Raw genomic sequence first — 17,628 nt, 5'->3', positions numbered from 1 at the left:
TACATGCACCGCAACAAAATACTCACTGTGTCAAAGCAGGTAAATTCAATTTCAGTCGTCGTAAGCGCACAGATCAAACCGCACCAAACCCGAAAACCGCCGAGACATTTCTATTTCAATTCCTTACGCACCCTGGTTCGGCTCATCTCCGTTGCTATAGTAACCGGATTGCCGCTGTGGTGTGCTACTGTATGCATTTCAGCTTTACTATACTTTGCCTTGATAAAGGAGCTTTTCGCGGTAAAATACAAATAACTTCATTTAATATTCACGAAAAACCATTAAAGTATTCATTTCAGGTGAATCACAAGCGTACTCTACACAAAACTACCGATCAGATCACCGCTAAAAAGAATGCGTCTAGTAGTACTCTAGTATGATAGTTTGGAGGCACCATGAACTAGTAGCATAGAAGTTTGGGTATTCTGGCGCAGATAATACGTGCCAAATGTGGTTGATTTTGACGAAGTGCACGTGCGGCAGATTGCATCTGTGTTCGTACGGCAAGGACCAGTCAAGACCAAGGCGATAGGTCAAGGCCTCTGGGAGAGAGATCGCGTTGTTAACGGTCTGTGGTTAGGAAAATAGTCAGTTCAGGAACGCAAGGTGTGTATTGTACGTGCGATATATGTCTATTGGTAGCCTATATATGTTGTAAATTGCTCGCTGGTAGTGTTACACCAACACAAGTTGGGCTTTCTATGTGTATCTTGTGACTGTTATTTGAAGTTTTTGACATGATGTGTTTGGAGAACCAAGACTGGCATGAGCACAGGCCAGTACAAAGTATTGATGGGAAACTATTTTGAGAAAAGCAATGCACAGCTCAGGGCCAGCTGAAAAGGCATGTTCAGTGCATCAAAACTCTATGGCAATCTTTTGTAGGTATGGAGACACTAGCTGATGTTTTTTATATTTGCCACCAGACTTGAGATGATGAAGAAAGACCTCCACACTCAGTAGGTATAGGCCAGGCTGCATAATGCATATGTCACATGAATTGTGTCAGGTGTGGCAGCAACCATTGCTGTCACAATTTCAGCTAAATTAAATAGCTCAGAAGGGTGTTGGTAGTGTAGCGGTTAACGCGTCTGCTAACCACTGCACATCTGGGAACCAGAGGCGCGGGATTCAATTCCCTGCAGTGCCCGCCCTTCCTGCCAGGTTGAGAGGCAGGCGACGCCATATAGCATCAGCAGCTAAGTGTGTCATAAAATGCCAATGATGCACACACACACACACTCAAAGAGCTCAGAGCTTGGTGCACATGCTACATGAATTCCAGGGTAGAGATGGACAATATTTAAATTTTGCTTCTAAAGAAGTATCCAAATTTGATCCCAAAGCATTTTCTGATGCAGTCTGACTGGAGTTTGACACACAAGCCTTAGGTCCAGTGCATTAATGTTGTGAAGGCATTCAGTGCAGTATACATATTTTGTTTACAGAGCATGGGTGCAAAAAATGTATGCATATCTCTTCTGAACTCAGATTGCATCAATCAGTATGTCATGGTGTCTTTCTGCAAGCATTTCACTATCAGTACCATCACATTCCCAGAATAGACAACTTCTGAACCTTGGTGCATGTGGAGAGGCTGGATGCGCATCTCTCTGCACTTGAGACTTGCCCTGCGCTAAAGAAAGTGTAAAAATGGTACACATTGTACGTGACATCTGTTAATGTGATAAATGATGATCTTGTTCATTGCCTTTTGTTCTGATGTGCTCTCACCCAGTTGCATGTATAAAAAACTGAATGTCTGCCATAACAAATTGGCCGACTAACATCCCAGCTTGTTTATATTCAATAGAAATACCAATATTTTTAGAACTTGTAGTGCCATTGTCATGAAATATTTCAGTTTTTGGCATGTTTTGTTGGATCTACATTTAAATTATAAAGAGCATTTGCATATTAAACCCAGAGAACATACAAGATAAGTGTGTGTGCTGATGGGCAATGTCATAACATTTCAAATGTCCCCAGGTCAGTAAAAGATCCTGCTTTTCTGTTGCCAAAGCCATTAAGATGTCATCTGATGATGAGCCGGCCCCTGATGGCTCAGAAAAGATTGAAGCCTACCAAGACAAGCTGGCATTTGCTGATTTGGTAAGCTGAATTACATGGCATTTAAGTATTATTTTGGCACTTCGCCATTCCACTACAAATGTTTGTAAATGGATGGAACCATGCTAAAATGTTAAGTAGAGTTTTTAATCAGATGTCTGGTATACTATGTCTTGTGCTATGTGCTAGTGGCCAGGTGTAGGCACATTGGAGTCATGTAGATGTTTGTGTAGTCAGCACTGTCTTCAGGTATCATGTCCCATCTGGAGCTTTGGCATGCCTTGCTGACTAGCTGATGCATCCTGCAGGGCATAACTGAGGTGCTTTGCACAGCCACAGAGAGGCTCAAGTGGAGCAAGCCAACTCAGATCCAGTGTGAAGCTGTTCCTGTTGCTCTGCAAGGTAATGACACATGATGCCAACTGCATGTATACTCTCCTTACTTGTTTTTTTAAATTATGGTACTCCTTTTTTAAAGATGTGTCATCACTTTTTTCTCCAAGTTTGCCCTATTCGAATCCTCTCACTTTCCATGAGTTTGAGATCTATGGCATCCTCACCAGGTTGTGCCTTGTGAATGTCCAGAGTTCAGGCCAAATATCACATCAACTAGGCCTGTGATAGCTGCCTATTAGTTTGGAAGAGTGTGTCAATCAGGTTTCAAATGTACAAGGCTTCAAAGGATGTGAGTAGTCCTGACAGCCTGTCTTCTAAAGCCACCATCTGCTTTGGCTTATTGAAGTATTGCGTTCCTCCATACATGTCCTGCTGTGACCACTGCTATCCCAACATACCATGCACCACAGTCGCGACAAAAAACATGTGCCTGCACTGCACTACTCAAACCAAAGATACGCGCACCCTTCCACCATTGTGCCATGCTTCCGAGTCACTCAGCCCCCATTGTCCCCTGACGTCCCTGCATCAAACCCTGTCTGCGTGTCCCCACAGGCAAGGATGTGGTGGGCTTGGCCGAGACGGGCTCGGGCAAGACGGGCGCCTTCGCGCTGCCGATCTTGCAGCGGCTGCTGGAGGCGCCGCAGCGATTGTTCGCGCTCGTGCTGACGCCCACCAGGGAGCTGGCGTACCAGATCTCTGAGCAGTTTGAGGCGCTGGGTGAGTGCTGGACCATGGCTGAGGTGGCGGAGAGGAAGGCTGACTAGGAAGTAGAGTATTTGAAAGCAGTATGGGCTTTAGAGAGCCTAAAAACTAGTTGTTGGTGAAGTTGATTAACGCTGAGGGACGGCAAAATTTTAGTTCAAAGTTGTAGTGCAACATGTTAAAATTTCAAGATGGATTAGCTGGTCTTGCAGGCATGCTCCTGTTCAGCCAGGTTATGATTTCAGAGAACTCCCTTTGCGTTTATCGCTGCACGGTGGCCAGTGGCGCCGTCCACGCCGCGTCTGTCTGTGACGCCGCCACCACTGCGCTGCTCCTCCTACCGCAGGCGCTTCGATCGGCGTCAAGTGCTGCGTCATCGTGGGCGGCATGGACATGATGGCGCAGAGCCTGATGCTGGCCAAGAAGCCGCACGTCGTCATCGCCACGCCCGGTCGACTGGTGGACCATCTGGAGAACACCAAGGGCTTCTCGCTGAGGTCGCTCAAGTGTCTCGTGAGTCACGTGAATCGCCGGAGAACACTGAGCATCTCCCACGCTGTGGCAACTTTGAGGTCGGGCCGCGTCATGTGTTGTTATCATGCAGTGTTATGCTGTGGCATCTTTGGGATCGGGCCATGTTATGCGTTGCCATCACGCCACGCCAAGCTGTGGCATCTGTGGGGTCGGGCCACGTCGTGTGCTGTCACCACGCTGCATGTGTGGGGTCGGGCCACGTCGTGTGCTGTCACCACGCTGCATGTGTGGGGTCGGGCCACGTCGTGTGCTGTCACCACGCTGCATCTGTGGGGTCGGGCCACGTCGTGTGCTGTCACCACGCTGCATGTGTGGGGTCGGGTCACATAGTGCGTTGTCTTCATGGTGCGCCACGTTACGTTTTGTTATATCTCGTCAGACTGCATACTGCCATGGCCTGTCACACTTGGTAGCGACGCGACATGCCTTCCACGCCACATGCCTTCGGTCTCAGTGCGCCATTTGTGCTGCGCCGGCTCACCTCACGCTCCACGGTGTGGCTTCCCCTCGCGTGACGCCGCATCACATGGCGTCCGTCGTGTGACGTCATGCGTGACGTCACATCACGTCTGACGTCAGGTGATGGACGAAGCGGACAGGATCCTCAACATGGACTTCGGCGTGGAAGTGGATAAGATCGTGAAGGCAATCCCTCGCGAGCGGCAGACCTTCCTCTTCTCCGCCACCATGACCAAGAAGGTGTGCTCCTATTTGCAGGGATTCTGTAACAATAGCAATCATGCACGAAAGCGGCGGATGTCGCGGGCTGGCAGCGACGCTGCCGGCGGCCATTTTGCGGTGTGTTTTCCTTTGTTTATTTCATTAAACAAAGTAAATATAAATGTTGATCCCTGTTCAGTTGGGCGATCGCCGCCATTTGCCCCTCAGCAATGCGCAGTTGGAAATGACGCCGTAATGTACCAGCATGACTGATGTTGCGTCGCCGCCCATGTCATCAAAACATACGAAGTAGGAAAGTTGAATGATGTGCGTGCAGTAACATACTTTAAACAGTTTGTTCGTCGGCACCACGCGGTCCGGTCTTGACTGGTGGGTTGGGGGTGGAGCAGCGAGTTGTATCTTCCAGACCTCAGCGAAGCGGGTCTGGATCAGTTGCCCCCAACAATGTGGTATTCATATTTTAGGATAGCTGCCGAGTCTGCTCCTGTTGTAGTCCGCCGCGACCGCTGTCGTCGTGTCCACTGAAACGTGTCGCGCCCGGGATTCGAACCGGGCCCCGTGTGTGTCCTCTGACGCCGCCTCGGCGGTGCCGGCAGGTCAAGAAGCTGCAGCGCGCGGCCCTGCGCGACGCCGTTAAGGTCGAGGTCTCCAGCAAGTACCAGACGGTGGACAAGCTCCAGCAGTACTATCTCTTCATCCCAGCCAAGTACAAGGTGGGGGGGCCTGCCTTCTGTACCACGCAGCCCTGTTTGGTCTGTTGCCGTGTCGCTGGGCCTCGCTGGGTTTCGAAAGGTTGTGAAGGGCCGTGAGCTCATATTTTGCGATATTCCTTCAGATATTCCTTCATTTTGCCTTATGTCATACGGGTTTGGTAATGTTTAGACATTTTTCCTTTCGATCTCGTAGTTATATCCAGTTGTCATGTTGATTAGATTGATAAGTTTTTTGCAAGCGATGACTGGTGCTGTGCAGGTGCGGGTGCCTGCTCCTTGTGCAGGGCTGTGTGACCGTATAACCTTAAAATGCTGCACAGCCATGCACAGCATGCTCAATTGCACCCATGAATTTGCATAAGTGCTTCATGTCGTGCTCAATTTCTTTAAAGCTCTTACAAGCCGTGTCCTTTCTTATGGACCGTGACAGTCGACCATTAATCTGCCCTCGGCCCTCGTCATGAGCTGCCGGCGCGTTGACCTCTGGCGTGACCTCTAACCATGACCTTGGCTGTGCCGCAGGACGTGTACCTGGTGCACATCCTGAACGAGCTGGCCGGCAACTCGTTCATGGTGTTCTGCGGCACGTGCAACAACACGTTGCGTCTCTCGCTCCTGCTGAACGCGCTCGGCCTGCCGGTACGTGCCCTCCGCGACCTGACCTGAACCTAGCTGGCCTCCACTAGTGACAGGCATCCCATGGCCGAGACTTCTGTTGGCTGTGAACGGGGTTGTGGCCTTGCAATGGCGTCTTAACTTTGCGTGACTCGCCGGTTTCGTGTTGATTTGGTTTGTTCCCTGTGATTTCATCATGTAAGCAAATTCATGGGTACTGGAACCAAATATGTATGCTGCCTTGGCGTTGACAAAGGCTGGAATGCGGGCGATTTTTATGGTTTTCCCCTAACAAGTGCATGACTGAATGTCACAAAGGTGCATTTGAAATTGATGGCATAACACTTATGATATGATGATATGCGATGATATGATGATAATATTTAATTATAGAATGATATTAACAGTGCTATAATGAAGTTAGGAATGATAAATCAATGATGGCAATGGCCATTCGTGGTAAACAGAGCCTTTGGCCAGTTTTTTCTGCACTACCTCTCCGCGTGGCGTCAGAGCCCCGCGCTCTCACCAGCTAGCACTTGCAGCCCCTTTACCCTGACGAGTGTGACGAGATCCCGTCACGAGCTGCGGCACGGACCGGGGCGCGTGGCCTGACGCCGCCTCCGGCTCTCCAGGCGATCCCGCTGCACGGCCAGATGACCATGAACAAGCGGCTGGGCGCGCTCAACAAGTTCAAATCGAAGAACAAGAGCATCCTGCTGGCTACGGATGTGGCGAGCAGGTGAGCCGGAGGGAGGGGGGCACGACCGGTCGGTGCCGGGGTGCATCCCTGGTCGGTCGGTGCCGGGCTGACCCGGACTGGGGTACACCCCCGGCCGGTTGTTACCGGGCTGACCCTGGTCGGGATACACCTCCGGCCGGTCGGCGCCGGGCTGACCCAGGCCGGTGCACACCTCTGGCCGGTCGGTGCCGGGCTGACCCGGACCGGGGTACACCTCCGGTCGGTCGGCGCCGGGCTGACCCTGGCCGGCACACACTTCTGACCGGTCTGCCGGGTCGGCTGCTACGCCTGCTGGTCCCGTGCCAGGCTGCTGAGGGTGTCGTGGCGTGAAACTGGGCTGCGAGGATGCAGAGAATGCGGTGAGAGCGGGTCGAGCCGGGTGCTGGGCTGCTGGATCGGCTCACAGTTACGTGTTGTGTTGCCAAACGTCCCAGATTTGAGAGACTGCTAGGCCGCACTAAAGCATTGAAACAAACTAAAGCGAATTAAAGCACGGCCTATAGTAATGGTCGGTTTAGTGAGTTTGGCCTCGGGGGGTCGGCTGGTCGGGATGCAGACGGGAGTCTTGTTGCACCCACGTGACAGGCAGGCCCCTGGGCTGGGCAAATTACAGCTCATGCAGCGCATCGTTTGGCGTTTGCCAGCACTCCAAACTACGTCACTCGCTTGTCAAGAATATAGGCTGGGCCACTAAAACTTGACACCAGAGTATGCTGGCGGAGAATAAGTTGGATGTGATAAGATGCGGACCGGTTCCCGCACGAGGTCGGGTGTCGGTGTCGCTTGCACCGCCCGTCGTCTGCAGTCAGTGTCAGTCCGGGCTGGAGTTATAACTCAGATGGGTGCTTCAGATCGGCACAGATCCTGTGGGGACTTGCGAGTCTGTTCACCGGAACCTCAGTGTGCTTCGGCCTGTGCGCTGTAACGGAATGAACCGATAGCTAAACGCGTGACTAGTTTGGCTGTCAGTTTTTGGTCAGCAGTAGGCTTGCGCGTCCCGCCCTGACATCTGTCCGTCCCGCCCTGACATCTGTCCGTCCCGCCCTGACATCTGTCCGTCCCGCCCTGACATCTGTCCGTCCCGCTCTGACATCTCTCCGTTCCGCTCTGACATCTGTCCGTCCCGCCCTGACATCTGTCCGTCCCGCCCTGACATCTGTCCGTCCCGCTGATATATGTCTGTCCCGCCCGAACATCTGTCCGTCCCGCTCTGACATCTCTCCGTCCGCTCGGACATCTGGCTGGTCCCGCTGACATCTGTCCGTCCGCTCTGACATCTCTCCGTTCCGCTCTGACATCTGGCTGTCCCGCTGACTCTGACCGTCCCGCTCTGACATCTCTCCGTTCCGCTCTGACATCTGGCTGTCCCGCTCGGATATCTGTCCGTCCCGCTCTGACATCTGGCCGTCCCGCCCAAACATATTTCCGCCCCGCTCTGACATCTGGCCGTGCCGCTCCGCTCAGGGGGCTGGACATCGAGCACGTGGACGTGGTGGTCAACTTCGACATCCCGACGCACAGCAAGGACTACATCCACCGGGTGGGGCGGACGGCGCGCGCCGGCCGCGCTGGCCGCTCCGTCACGTTCGTCACCCAGTACGACGTGGAGCTGTACCAGCGCATCGAACACCTCATCGGTCAGTGAAAGGAGTGGGCGGGACTGGGGGTACGCGCGCTTACAAGCCCGCAGAATGTGGTGGGGGTGCGATGGGGAACGGCTGCTAAAAACCATTTGCGGGTACTGTTTACAGATTGCAGACTTTGAAAAGTTGCGGAAGGATGGGAATGTTTATAAGATGATATTTGTTTACAGAGGTGATTTCAGTGTGTTGTCTTTGCAGCATTGCAGTGGTGGCTGCAGACCATGCCATGCGGAAGTACTGAATTCATTTGACTTTTATCCAGAGTTTTCTTCACTTAGTCTGGTTGTTTGGCATGCCTCCCGTAACGTAGGGGAATAGTGTATGACATCATTGTCTTCCCATCACCGCATTTGTCTCTGATGTGTCTCCAGGACGCTCCTGCAGTGTCCCATCGAACACAGTGCCTTCTGCATTTGTCCATTCACATTGCCATTGACATGCCCGCCTCCCCTCCCCCTCCCCCTCCCCCTCCCCTGCGGCGTTCATTCTGTGGCCGCACGTCCATTGTTCCGCGCCCGCTCACCTGTCCACCGCCGCTTCTGACGCTCCGCGAGCGGGGTGGCCGCCACTGGCCATCGCCCCGCGCCCGTCACCTGTCCACCGCCGCTTCTGACCCTCCGCGAGCGGGGTGGCCGCCACTAACCGTCGCCCCGCGGCCCGGTAGGCAAAAAGCTGCCGCAGTACGCGGCGGCCGAGGACGAGGTCATGATGCTCCAGGAGCGGGTCATGGAGGCTGACCGGCTCGCCAAACAGGTCAGCACCGACGCACCGACCCACGGCCGACCTGACGCGCCGCCTCAACGGCCGACCGGACGCGCCGCCGGTTTGACCCCGGGACACGCTCTTCACCCGGACGCTGCTGTCGCTCGGCTTTCTCCACATCGGATGGCGGGAGTTGGGGAGTGGCCTTAGCGCTGTACCGGCTCGTGTTTGTGACCGTGCTCATGTTATCCGGTATACACTACGTCTCCGTATTCGTAAACCGCGGCCCCGTCGCTTTCGGGAATGCCCGTTTCCGTCCGTCGGCGACGGTTGTCCAGGTGATTAGTCCAAAGAAGAGACAAAATGAAACGAAAAACAATGTCTTTATTTCACGTTGGCCTTTGGAAATCGGTCGGCGGTCGTTGGCTTCCGTAGACGGGCTTCTGCGCAGTTGCGACCGAGCGTTATTCTCACATTTAAATGCTAACACGTCAACCACAGTGGCGGTTTCTCGCTGTCCTATCCTCGGCCGTCACAGAGCGGGGATCGCCGACCCTGACCGGTGACCTCCGGCCGTGACCCGACAGGAGCTGAGGTCGCTGGGCGACAAGGAGACGGGCCGCAAGCGGAAAACGGCGGCCCGACGAGGAGGACGACGGCGGTGACGACGGCGAGACCGGCGTCCGGCGCCGGCTGCAGGGCAACAAGAAGCGCGGAGGCGGTCGCCGGGGCCGCCGGTGACCGCGCCGGCCTGGACAGGGCAGGGGAGGTCTGCGGCTGGAGGCGTGCGCAGGAGGCCGGGGAGTAGGAGCGCACGGGGGAGGCGTTGTGCGAGGTGCTGCGGTGGACAGGAAGGTGGACTGCCGGTGAGCAGAGGTGCACACGGAAGACGTCGAGACCATGAATGGGGACCGGCAGCAGGAATGCCTCGTCAGACTTCACTGGTAGGCAGGAGGCGACGAGGGTCGTGAAGAGGCCTCGCAGCCCAGAACTACAGGTGGATGGATGGGGACCAGGGCGGCTTGCCGAAACCTGGTCCAGACCCTGCGCTGGCCGGCGTGGTTAATGCGTTCGGTGTGGCAGCCTCCTCCAGCCCGCCGCGGCTCGGCAGACCGCTGGCCGACGCCGCTGGCCGCCGGTGCTGGCCGCCGGTGCTGGTAGACGGCCGCTGGCTGGCGCCGCTGACTAACGCGCTGGCCCGCCCACCCTCTGGCGGGCTGATAATGACGCTCGTCGCCGCTGGTGCGCTGCGCCGTCAGCTGGTGGCGCCACCTAAGTGCTACAGTGCGCCGAACGTTGACACGGTGCTGCAGAAGCCACGCGAGGTGCAGCGTTTGTGGTGCAGGTGTGTCGCGGGTTCGGCTCTGGATAAATGGCCCGCGCCGTCTGTTGGCCGTCAGAAAGGACCGATGATGGAGTGTGGTCCGTCAAAGGCTGGTGCGGTCCGTCAAGAACAGCCGTGGTCCGTCAAGGACCGTGGTCTCGGGACGAAGTGTCGGCTCCGTGCCCGCGAGGTTTACGAGAGCGCGTGCTGAAGGGATGGTGGACGCCGCCAAGCATGTTGGCGCTCCGCCTCTACCAATACAACACGCGACGTAGACGTGTCTCATGTCTTATCGCGAGCCTCAAAACGGAGGCGGCCTGGTGATCAGGGCACGCGGGGTCGTCTGGCTGCGCACCACTGCCAAGCAAACCCGCCGCCAGAAAGCTGGCTGGTTCTGTGCCAGTTGGCAGGGCCTTACGATCTTTGCCAGATCGCTCAATGTCTCCCGTCTCGTGCTTCCGGACGGGGAGTAGTTAGCCACGTCATGCACATAGACATCGGACATAGCACCACAGGGTGTCTCGCTGGTCTGTATCCCCTACACATGCATGTTGCGGGTCCACGGATATATATATATATATATATATATATATATATATATATATATATATAGGCTTGAAGACGCCGGAAATGTGAGGCTGGCTGTTAGTTTTGTGGCCGGCTGTGGAGGTTTGCTGGTACAGCTGCCCCCCCCCCCCCTCCCCGGGGTGGTAACTCGGGGCAGGTTTGTTGCGAGCACGGTATTCTGAGAGAGCTGCGGGCGAATGCATGGTTACTCTCCGTGAAATTTTAATATTACCCTTACGGCAGTGCGGGGAATGGATCGGCTTGGAGGAGTATTTTTCCCCCGTCCCACGCATGCCGCGGAAAAGCCGCGTCTTTGGCTGCGAGCAGCTCGCGGCTGAGGGCACAGCGTTCTTAAGGCTCGGAGACAGCGCTAGATGAGGGTGGTGATAACCAGAACGGCCTCTCAAGGGTCTTGATTATGGCCAGCTGCACCCTTATGATATAAACCAATCATCTGATCTTGATCATGATAGGCGATTGGCTTGTGGTGCAGCAATCCATCTGAGGGTTCCGACTTCCGACTACTGCTCGGGTATTTGGGGTCCAAGTCCCCAACGTTGAACCAATAGCTTTTCGCATCGCTGAGGGCCACAAGAGCCGGGCAGAGGTGGAGATAGTCTCCTTTGACTAGTGACGTTCCTGGACCGGAGTAACTTATGCCTTATCCATCCGGTTACCCGCAGATCATACCCACTGTGTATTTTTATTTGTCTCTGGCGAAACCTGCAAACGGCCAGGCCAGAAATGCAAGCGAGGCGCTCCTGTATGTTGTGCATAAGGCATTTGAACCGACAGGCAACCCCCGACTGCAGCAAGCAATCCTAAGAATTCAGGAAACACTGCATCTGAGTAGCTCGTGGCTGAGATAAGACATCACAACCCTCGTGGTCATATTATCCCGACAAACGGCTCACCAAAGGGATATTCTCCGCCTGAGCTGGGCGACGGTGCCTGTGCATAGCGTGCGAGCGGCTGAGGAAATGTGCTGCCATTAGGTGCGCTGTGTTTCTTGCGACGTGCCACCGGCTTTGATTTCGGCTGATCCTAGTAAAAACCGTGGCTTTCATACCATGGTTTTGATTTGGAGGACTGTACTGTGCAGTCGTATCCCCAGGCTACTGATTACAAATCGTTTTAACCTTGTTGGCCGCTCATGAATGTCACAAATATGTATACGGCCCTAACTCATCCTGCCGCATTTCATAGATACGGTTTCTTTTGGCACTGCTGCAGCCGGTAATGCCGCCGTTGGTGTCGCCCCCAAATCCATCACGTCGGCGGCCCAGTTTTTGCGGAGCCGCGCCGCATCCCCGCGTGACTCGCTCGTGCGAATTCGCAGGAAACAAGCCGCTCTTCTTTTCGGGTGAACCGGTCCGCCGATAGGCATCGCGTGTGATCGTTCTTCATCGGAAGCGGCCGACGGCTGTCGATTGGGGGAAAACTGCAGCGCTCAGCCCGAGGGTCGCGTTCACTTTCCCTTCCGCGGTGTCCTGCTGTTGTCATTGATGAACTGCCGCTGCGTCCGCCTCGTGCACGAAGGGCTCGGGGCTGGGCTTTTGGTGTGCTGCGGCGCTCGGGACAGAGTGCAACGAACGGAGCTAAGTGCAGTGCAAGCACAAGTACGACCGCCGCGGTTCGTCGCGTTAGCGCATCCAGGAATCGAACTTTAGCCCCGACGGCCGCATTGTACTTGCCTGTCAGCTGAGGGGATTTGCCGCGTAGCGCACTCGCAGGTCACGCAGGGCTTGTGTGCGGAAGAAGCGGGATGTAAGAACCAGTCTCACGATGGCACCGAGTCCTTAGCAGGAATTCCACAGGAACTTCGACCTCACAGTGGCAAGGCCATGACAGTGGCAACGAGCTCACAGTCGCATCACTTGCTGCGAACCAGACGTCCGTTATTGGAAGGTCAACAGCGATCTGCGAAGCAGGTGGAAGATCAATGAAAAGGGCGAGAAAATGCCCCCGTAATTGTGCCTTTGTACACTCGCTTCTTGATTAGGTTTGCAATTTCACTTTCCCTGGCACAGGTGATGTAGTTCCCTCCTTTCCTTTCCGGAGGTACCTCCAAATGGTTTGGCTTTTCACAATAGATGCGGGAAGTACACTTTCAAAGTTGTTCGCTCATAAAGTGCAAATTTTAAGTACGTCCCATGCCATTTAGCCGAATTTTGACTTCCCTCTAAAGCATTTGCACCGCGAAAATGTAAAAACCATCGCTTCTTAGGGTTAAATGCACCCGCAATAAATCTCGTACCCACACGCTGGTGCTGGAATTTTGTAAAGCGTTACATCGGGAGCGTCATTTATTGACTGCCATTGGTGCCGGGGGCCACTGCCAGGTGCGTTTAAAGTCTAGGTTACATCGTGTCAAATTTTGAAATTGGCGTCAACTCAGGCCTCCAAAAGCACTACATTAAGAACCAAAATGACCATGATATGTGAGCGGTCATGGGAGTTCAAAGTCCGTCACCACAAATAAGATCTTAAATTTTAACTTTTTCTGAAAGACCTTCACAGATTACACATCACCTTCACTGCAGATGATCTCCGTGCAATCATTCACTGGCATGGAGCGACCTTGAATGGCCTTGCAACAGCCTTTTTAAAAGTAGCAAGTGGAATGGCTTGACTTATGTAGATACGTTTTGTTAAGCGCGCGCACACAATGCTAGGTGCAGACTGCAGACTACAATCGTGAGGTTTGACCTTGTTTGACAGGTCCTGACAGGTCACCTGTTGGGCGTGTTGTAAGTTGACCAAGGGGAATGTGGGTCACATGCGGGGTGTGGTCTGTCCTTGGAATTTATGTGTAGCACGCCGGGCGTGGCACCGGTGGGGGCGTCGTACCCCGCCACACCTTCAAAGGTGACGAAATATCAAGGGCTGGGAGGGTTAGATATTCCCCGGCACGGGGCGTGGGCGTGCCACTGCAATTCGATGAACGAAAGGATTCTGGCCTTGCATTTTACGGATGCCTCTTTTGCTTTCCACGAATGCCCCATGGTCATGTCTCTGTCGGCGGAATTGGCTGCGTAACGATTGCTAGGCGCTGGGGAGTATAGGTGCCCTGGCCTCGGGAATGAGTGAGCGTTGGTCTCGTGATCATATTCGAGTCCAGGCCATGTGGATTATTTTGTCTAGCTTGTGCACAAAGCCGATCCGCAACTTCTGCCACGGAGGGAGGTTGACATTTCGGCAGGTGCGGCAGGGTGTGGCAAGGTGCGGCATGTGCGGCAGGGTGTGGCATGTGCGGCAGGGTGTGGCAGGGTGTGGCATGCGCGGCAGGATGAAGCAAGTGCAGCTGATTTATGAGAGGTCTCTTTTTGTTTGAGTCACTTTTTCACTCATCTGTCTGTGATTTCCTTTTGACCTCATGTTTTTCTTGTTGGACTGTAATGATTCTGCAGTGGTGTGCCCTTACAGCAGACCCAGCGACCAACAGAAGGGGCTGACCATCTGTTGCTATTGCAATTAAAAGGTTTCCGTTCGTTCCGTCGTGGTTGAAGACAGACTGTAATAGTCGCGTTGTTGCATTTCGGGTGGTTGTGTTTTGCCCGTGGTGAAAGGCTGCTTTGTATTTATCGATATTAAATAAAATAAGATTTCTGCTTTTGCTGTGAAACGAAAAATTGGGAAATTTTTGTTGAAGTCCGATTATCAACTGGCACTGGCTCAACCCATATTTGCATCCAAAATTGCACTAAAATACTGACGCTGTCATGACGCACTCAACGGACTCCGTGTCAGCACTAATCCGGGGCCTAATGTCATCCATGCAATCACGAACGCAAATGTCAAACAGTGAGCCACGCGTCCTTGGTACCAAAGCCGAACCACCCATCCGACAAAGCCGTCCGGAAAATGCTCCCGTAAAGCGTGCTGTCTTTAACGAGGAAAGGCGTCGCTGCACCACGCGCTTATTGTCTGCAGTTGGCGATCCTCCGGCGCCGAGCCAGGGCCCATTTTCCCCGGGCCCTTGGCTCGGCGCCGGCACGGGACCTGAATCGGCAGAAGGACACTCTTTTCACATGCCTGACGGCTTTTTACTACGCTGTCGAAGCGGGCGACCTGCGCTAAACTGAGCGGGAAAACGGCCCGGTCCGTTGGTGACGCACGCGCTCCTACGCAAGGTTACATTATACATGATTTACATGAATACATAACGTTGTTCATGAATACCGATATATATATATATATATTATATATATATATATATATATTATATATTATATTGTGTGTTGTGTGTGTGTGTGTGTGTGTGTGTGTGTGTAGCAAGTGAAATAGACACACCCTCATATACATGGGTGTGTCAATTGATTTGTCAATTGGGTGTCATTATATGGTTGCATGCTACATATCGAATATTTGTGTATATCATAATATAGCAATTGAAAAGACATGCCTATACACACGCGTTATATATATAATATATATATATATATATATATATATATATATATATATGATGTGGGGAATATGGGCTGCGTGCGCGTGTTTTGGTATGGAGTTTATGCACTGCGTGCACACTCATGCGATGCGTGACCGTATGCATCGCCACCGTCCCACGTGTGGCGGCCGTTCGTCAGGACTGCCCAGCCGTGCGGCATCCGGCCACGACCGAGCCACTGGTGGCAGAGAAAAATGGAAACAGCTTAGGGAAAACACGAAATAGACCATTGTCATCTATTTTTGACACGAGCTGGCGACAGTCTTGATCCAACAATAACGGGAGAGACGACGTGAGCGGGGCTCGGGCAAATTTATGTGAGCTCCTACCCTGTCAAAGCTTTCCGTGAAATTAAAAAAACAAGTTATTGAAAAAGGAAAAAAACGCAAGAGAAGCAACAAATCGAAATAAAAGATCATCATCAATGCTAAAAAAACATCCCGATTATTAAGGGGAAACAAAATCAAGCTGCATTTGAGATCAAACAAAATAAATGTCTGCGAAGTGAAAGTAAAGGTTTTTGTTTATTTGCCGAAGTGACGGGGGCCGATATCTTTCTACACATGAGTGACTACTTACATGAGTTGAAATGCATCAAAGATTAAATAAAAACATGTTGCTTATTATATTTATTCGAACATGTTTACAAATGTGGGTGGCATTACCTTGCTATGCTGTAACCGGTCCTGCAAATGATGCTACGGAACGAACGAATTTGACCTTTTTGCCATTTGCGCATTTAAGATGACTGTAAAACAGCATTTCCGACCATCGTTGAATTGATGGGGCCTTCCTAATCTGAGACGAAATCCAGCCAAAGTTCACGTTCAGCTAGAATAAACTGTCCGCATTATGGATATGATTCCTCAATTTTTTCGAATCGAACGGTTCATTTCGAATTCGACACAACCGACAATTTGAATTCGAACCAGACTCATCGAAATCGACATCGTACGATTTCATCGGCACGATGAAAATACAGCTTTAAATTCTGATGTGTCTTGGTGTCACACATTCTCAGTGTACAGATACGTCACAAATTGCTACGAGTTCTCGAAACACGTGGCACCTACGAGCACACACGTGATCTAAGTAAAGTCACAAGTCACTCGGTTTCTAGCGACCAAATATAGGTGGAATGGTTAGAGCACTGACGCCGTCTTGGTGTAGCGGCATTGCTGCGATAATCCGGCAGCAGGGTGGGCATCAGCTGTCTGCAGGGGACAAAGCCTAAGTGACGGCCGTCACGCGAACAGCGCCGTCCCGCCCATTCGCAATCCCAGCTCGGCGCATTTTGAACGGACCCTCACGTTTACACATGGCATACGAGCAGAACCGGACAACACCCTATGTGATAGCATGGCATTCTTCGTCACATCATCACGTCCATATCACCCTTTCCCATCACACCTCACCTCGCGTCGTGTGAGGGATGGTAGCGTAGCACAGGACAGCACGGTCACGTGACCACACGTTCGCCACACATTTGCCGTCGACAAACTCCGCACGAAATTACTATGGCTGCAGTGAAAGCCTAGTGCTAAAATGATGAATTTGATGCAACGTCATCGTGGACAGAATGACGTAGATGGATAAAGCAGGCAGTGAAGAGAATAGAACCTGCAAACAAGGAAAACCCGACATCAGTGCCCCATATTCCATAGTTGAAGACATGCTAGACTAGGTTACACCCGTTTTGATAGACTAACACACATTCTGACGGGTAAGAGACGCAATCTATTCCAGGACAACCATTTTACATAATCTGTTCAAACCACTTCTATTCGCATAAATTATCCTTCAACAGCTTGCGGTGATCGGGTGCTCACCGTGTTGGGTCCTTCTGCTTGTTGAATGTCTCCAGGTTGATGACATTCTCTTCTTCCCCGTCGCTGGCATAGCTGAACGATATCTAAAAGGCACAGCCGTTTAATCAGATGCAAGAAGGCAGTACGGCGCTGCTCAATCACGGCTGACGGTCCTCGTTTCTCACTAACGGTGGTGACTGAAATGACGGCATATCACTAGTGGACGCACAGATAACTGTCACAGGCATTGCGTATTTGAAAGCGCCGCAGAAACGTGGACTAAAATGACGGAAGTTAAAACTTAAGAACTGGAGAGACGGCATGACGACGAAACAAAACAGCGGCGTTCATGATGTATGCGCCTGGCGTTGTGCGCGCCTTCACACCTCTCCAGATCCTTGATGACACTTCTCACGCTGCGTCCATGGCAGCGATCATTGATGACAACCTTGGAGACCTGCACTGCTACCAGCAGAGAGAGAGAGAGGGAGTGTGGGAGAGAGGGAGTGTGAGAGGAGGAGTGTGAGAGAGAGGGAGTGTGAGAGAGAGGGAGTGTGAGAGAGGGAGTGGATAGGAGGAGTGTGAGAGAGGGAGTGTGAGAGAGAGGGAGTGTGAGAGAGAGGGAGTGTGAGAGAGAGGGAGTGTGAGAGAGAGGGAGTGTGAGAGAGAGGGAGTGTG

The 17,628-nt window shown here is 52.6% G+C and overlaps 1 protein-coding gene across 1 annotated transcript; it reads left to right on the top strand.

The window, feature by feature from the left end:
* Positions 1-2,031: 2,031 nt before the first annotated feature.
* On the top strand, positions 2,032-9,887 carry LOC119095470 (putative ATP-dependent RNA helicase DDX47). Its single transcript, XM_037218299.1, is given in 12 exon segments — positions 2,032-2,112; positions 2,379-2,472; positions 3,022-3,186; positions 3,518-3,684; positions 4,285-4,404; positions 4,983-5,099; positions 5,622-5,738; positions 6,350-6,456; positions 7,921-8,093; positions 8,764-8,852; positions 9,389-9,430; positions 9,432-9,887. Coding segments are annotated over 12 exon segments (1,383 nt in total). The 3' UTR covers positions 9,543-9,887.
* The last annotated feature ends 7,741 nt before the right edge of the window (positions 9,888-17,628 follow it).

Source organism: Pollicipes pollicipes, unplaced genomic scaffold, assembly GCF_011947565.3.
Source record: "Pollicipes pollicipes isolate AB1234 unplaced genomic scaffold, Ppol_2.1 Scaffold_4219;HRSCAF=4965_pilon_pilon_pilon, whole genome shotgun sequence".
Taxonomy (NCBI): domain Eukaryota; kingdom Metazoa; phylum Arthropoda; class Thecostraca; order Pollicipedomorpha; family Pollicipedidae; genus Pollicipes; species Pollicipes pollicipes.
This window is presented reverse-complemented; position numbering and strand designations above follow the sequence as displayed.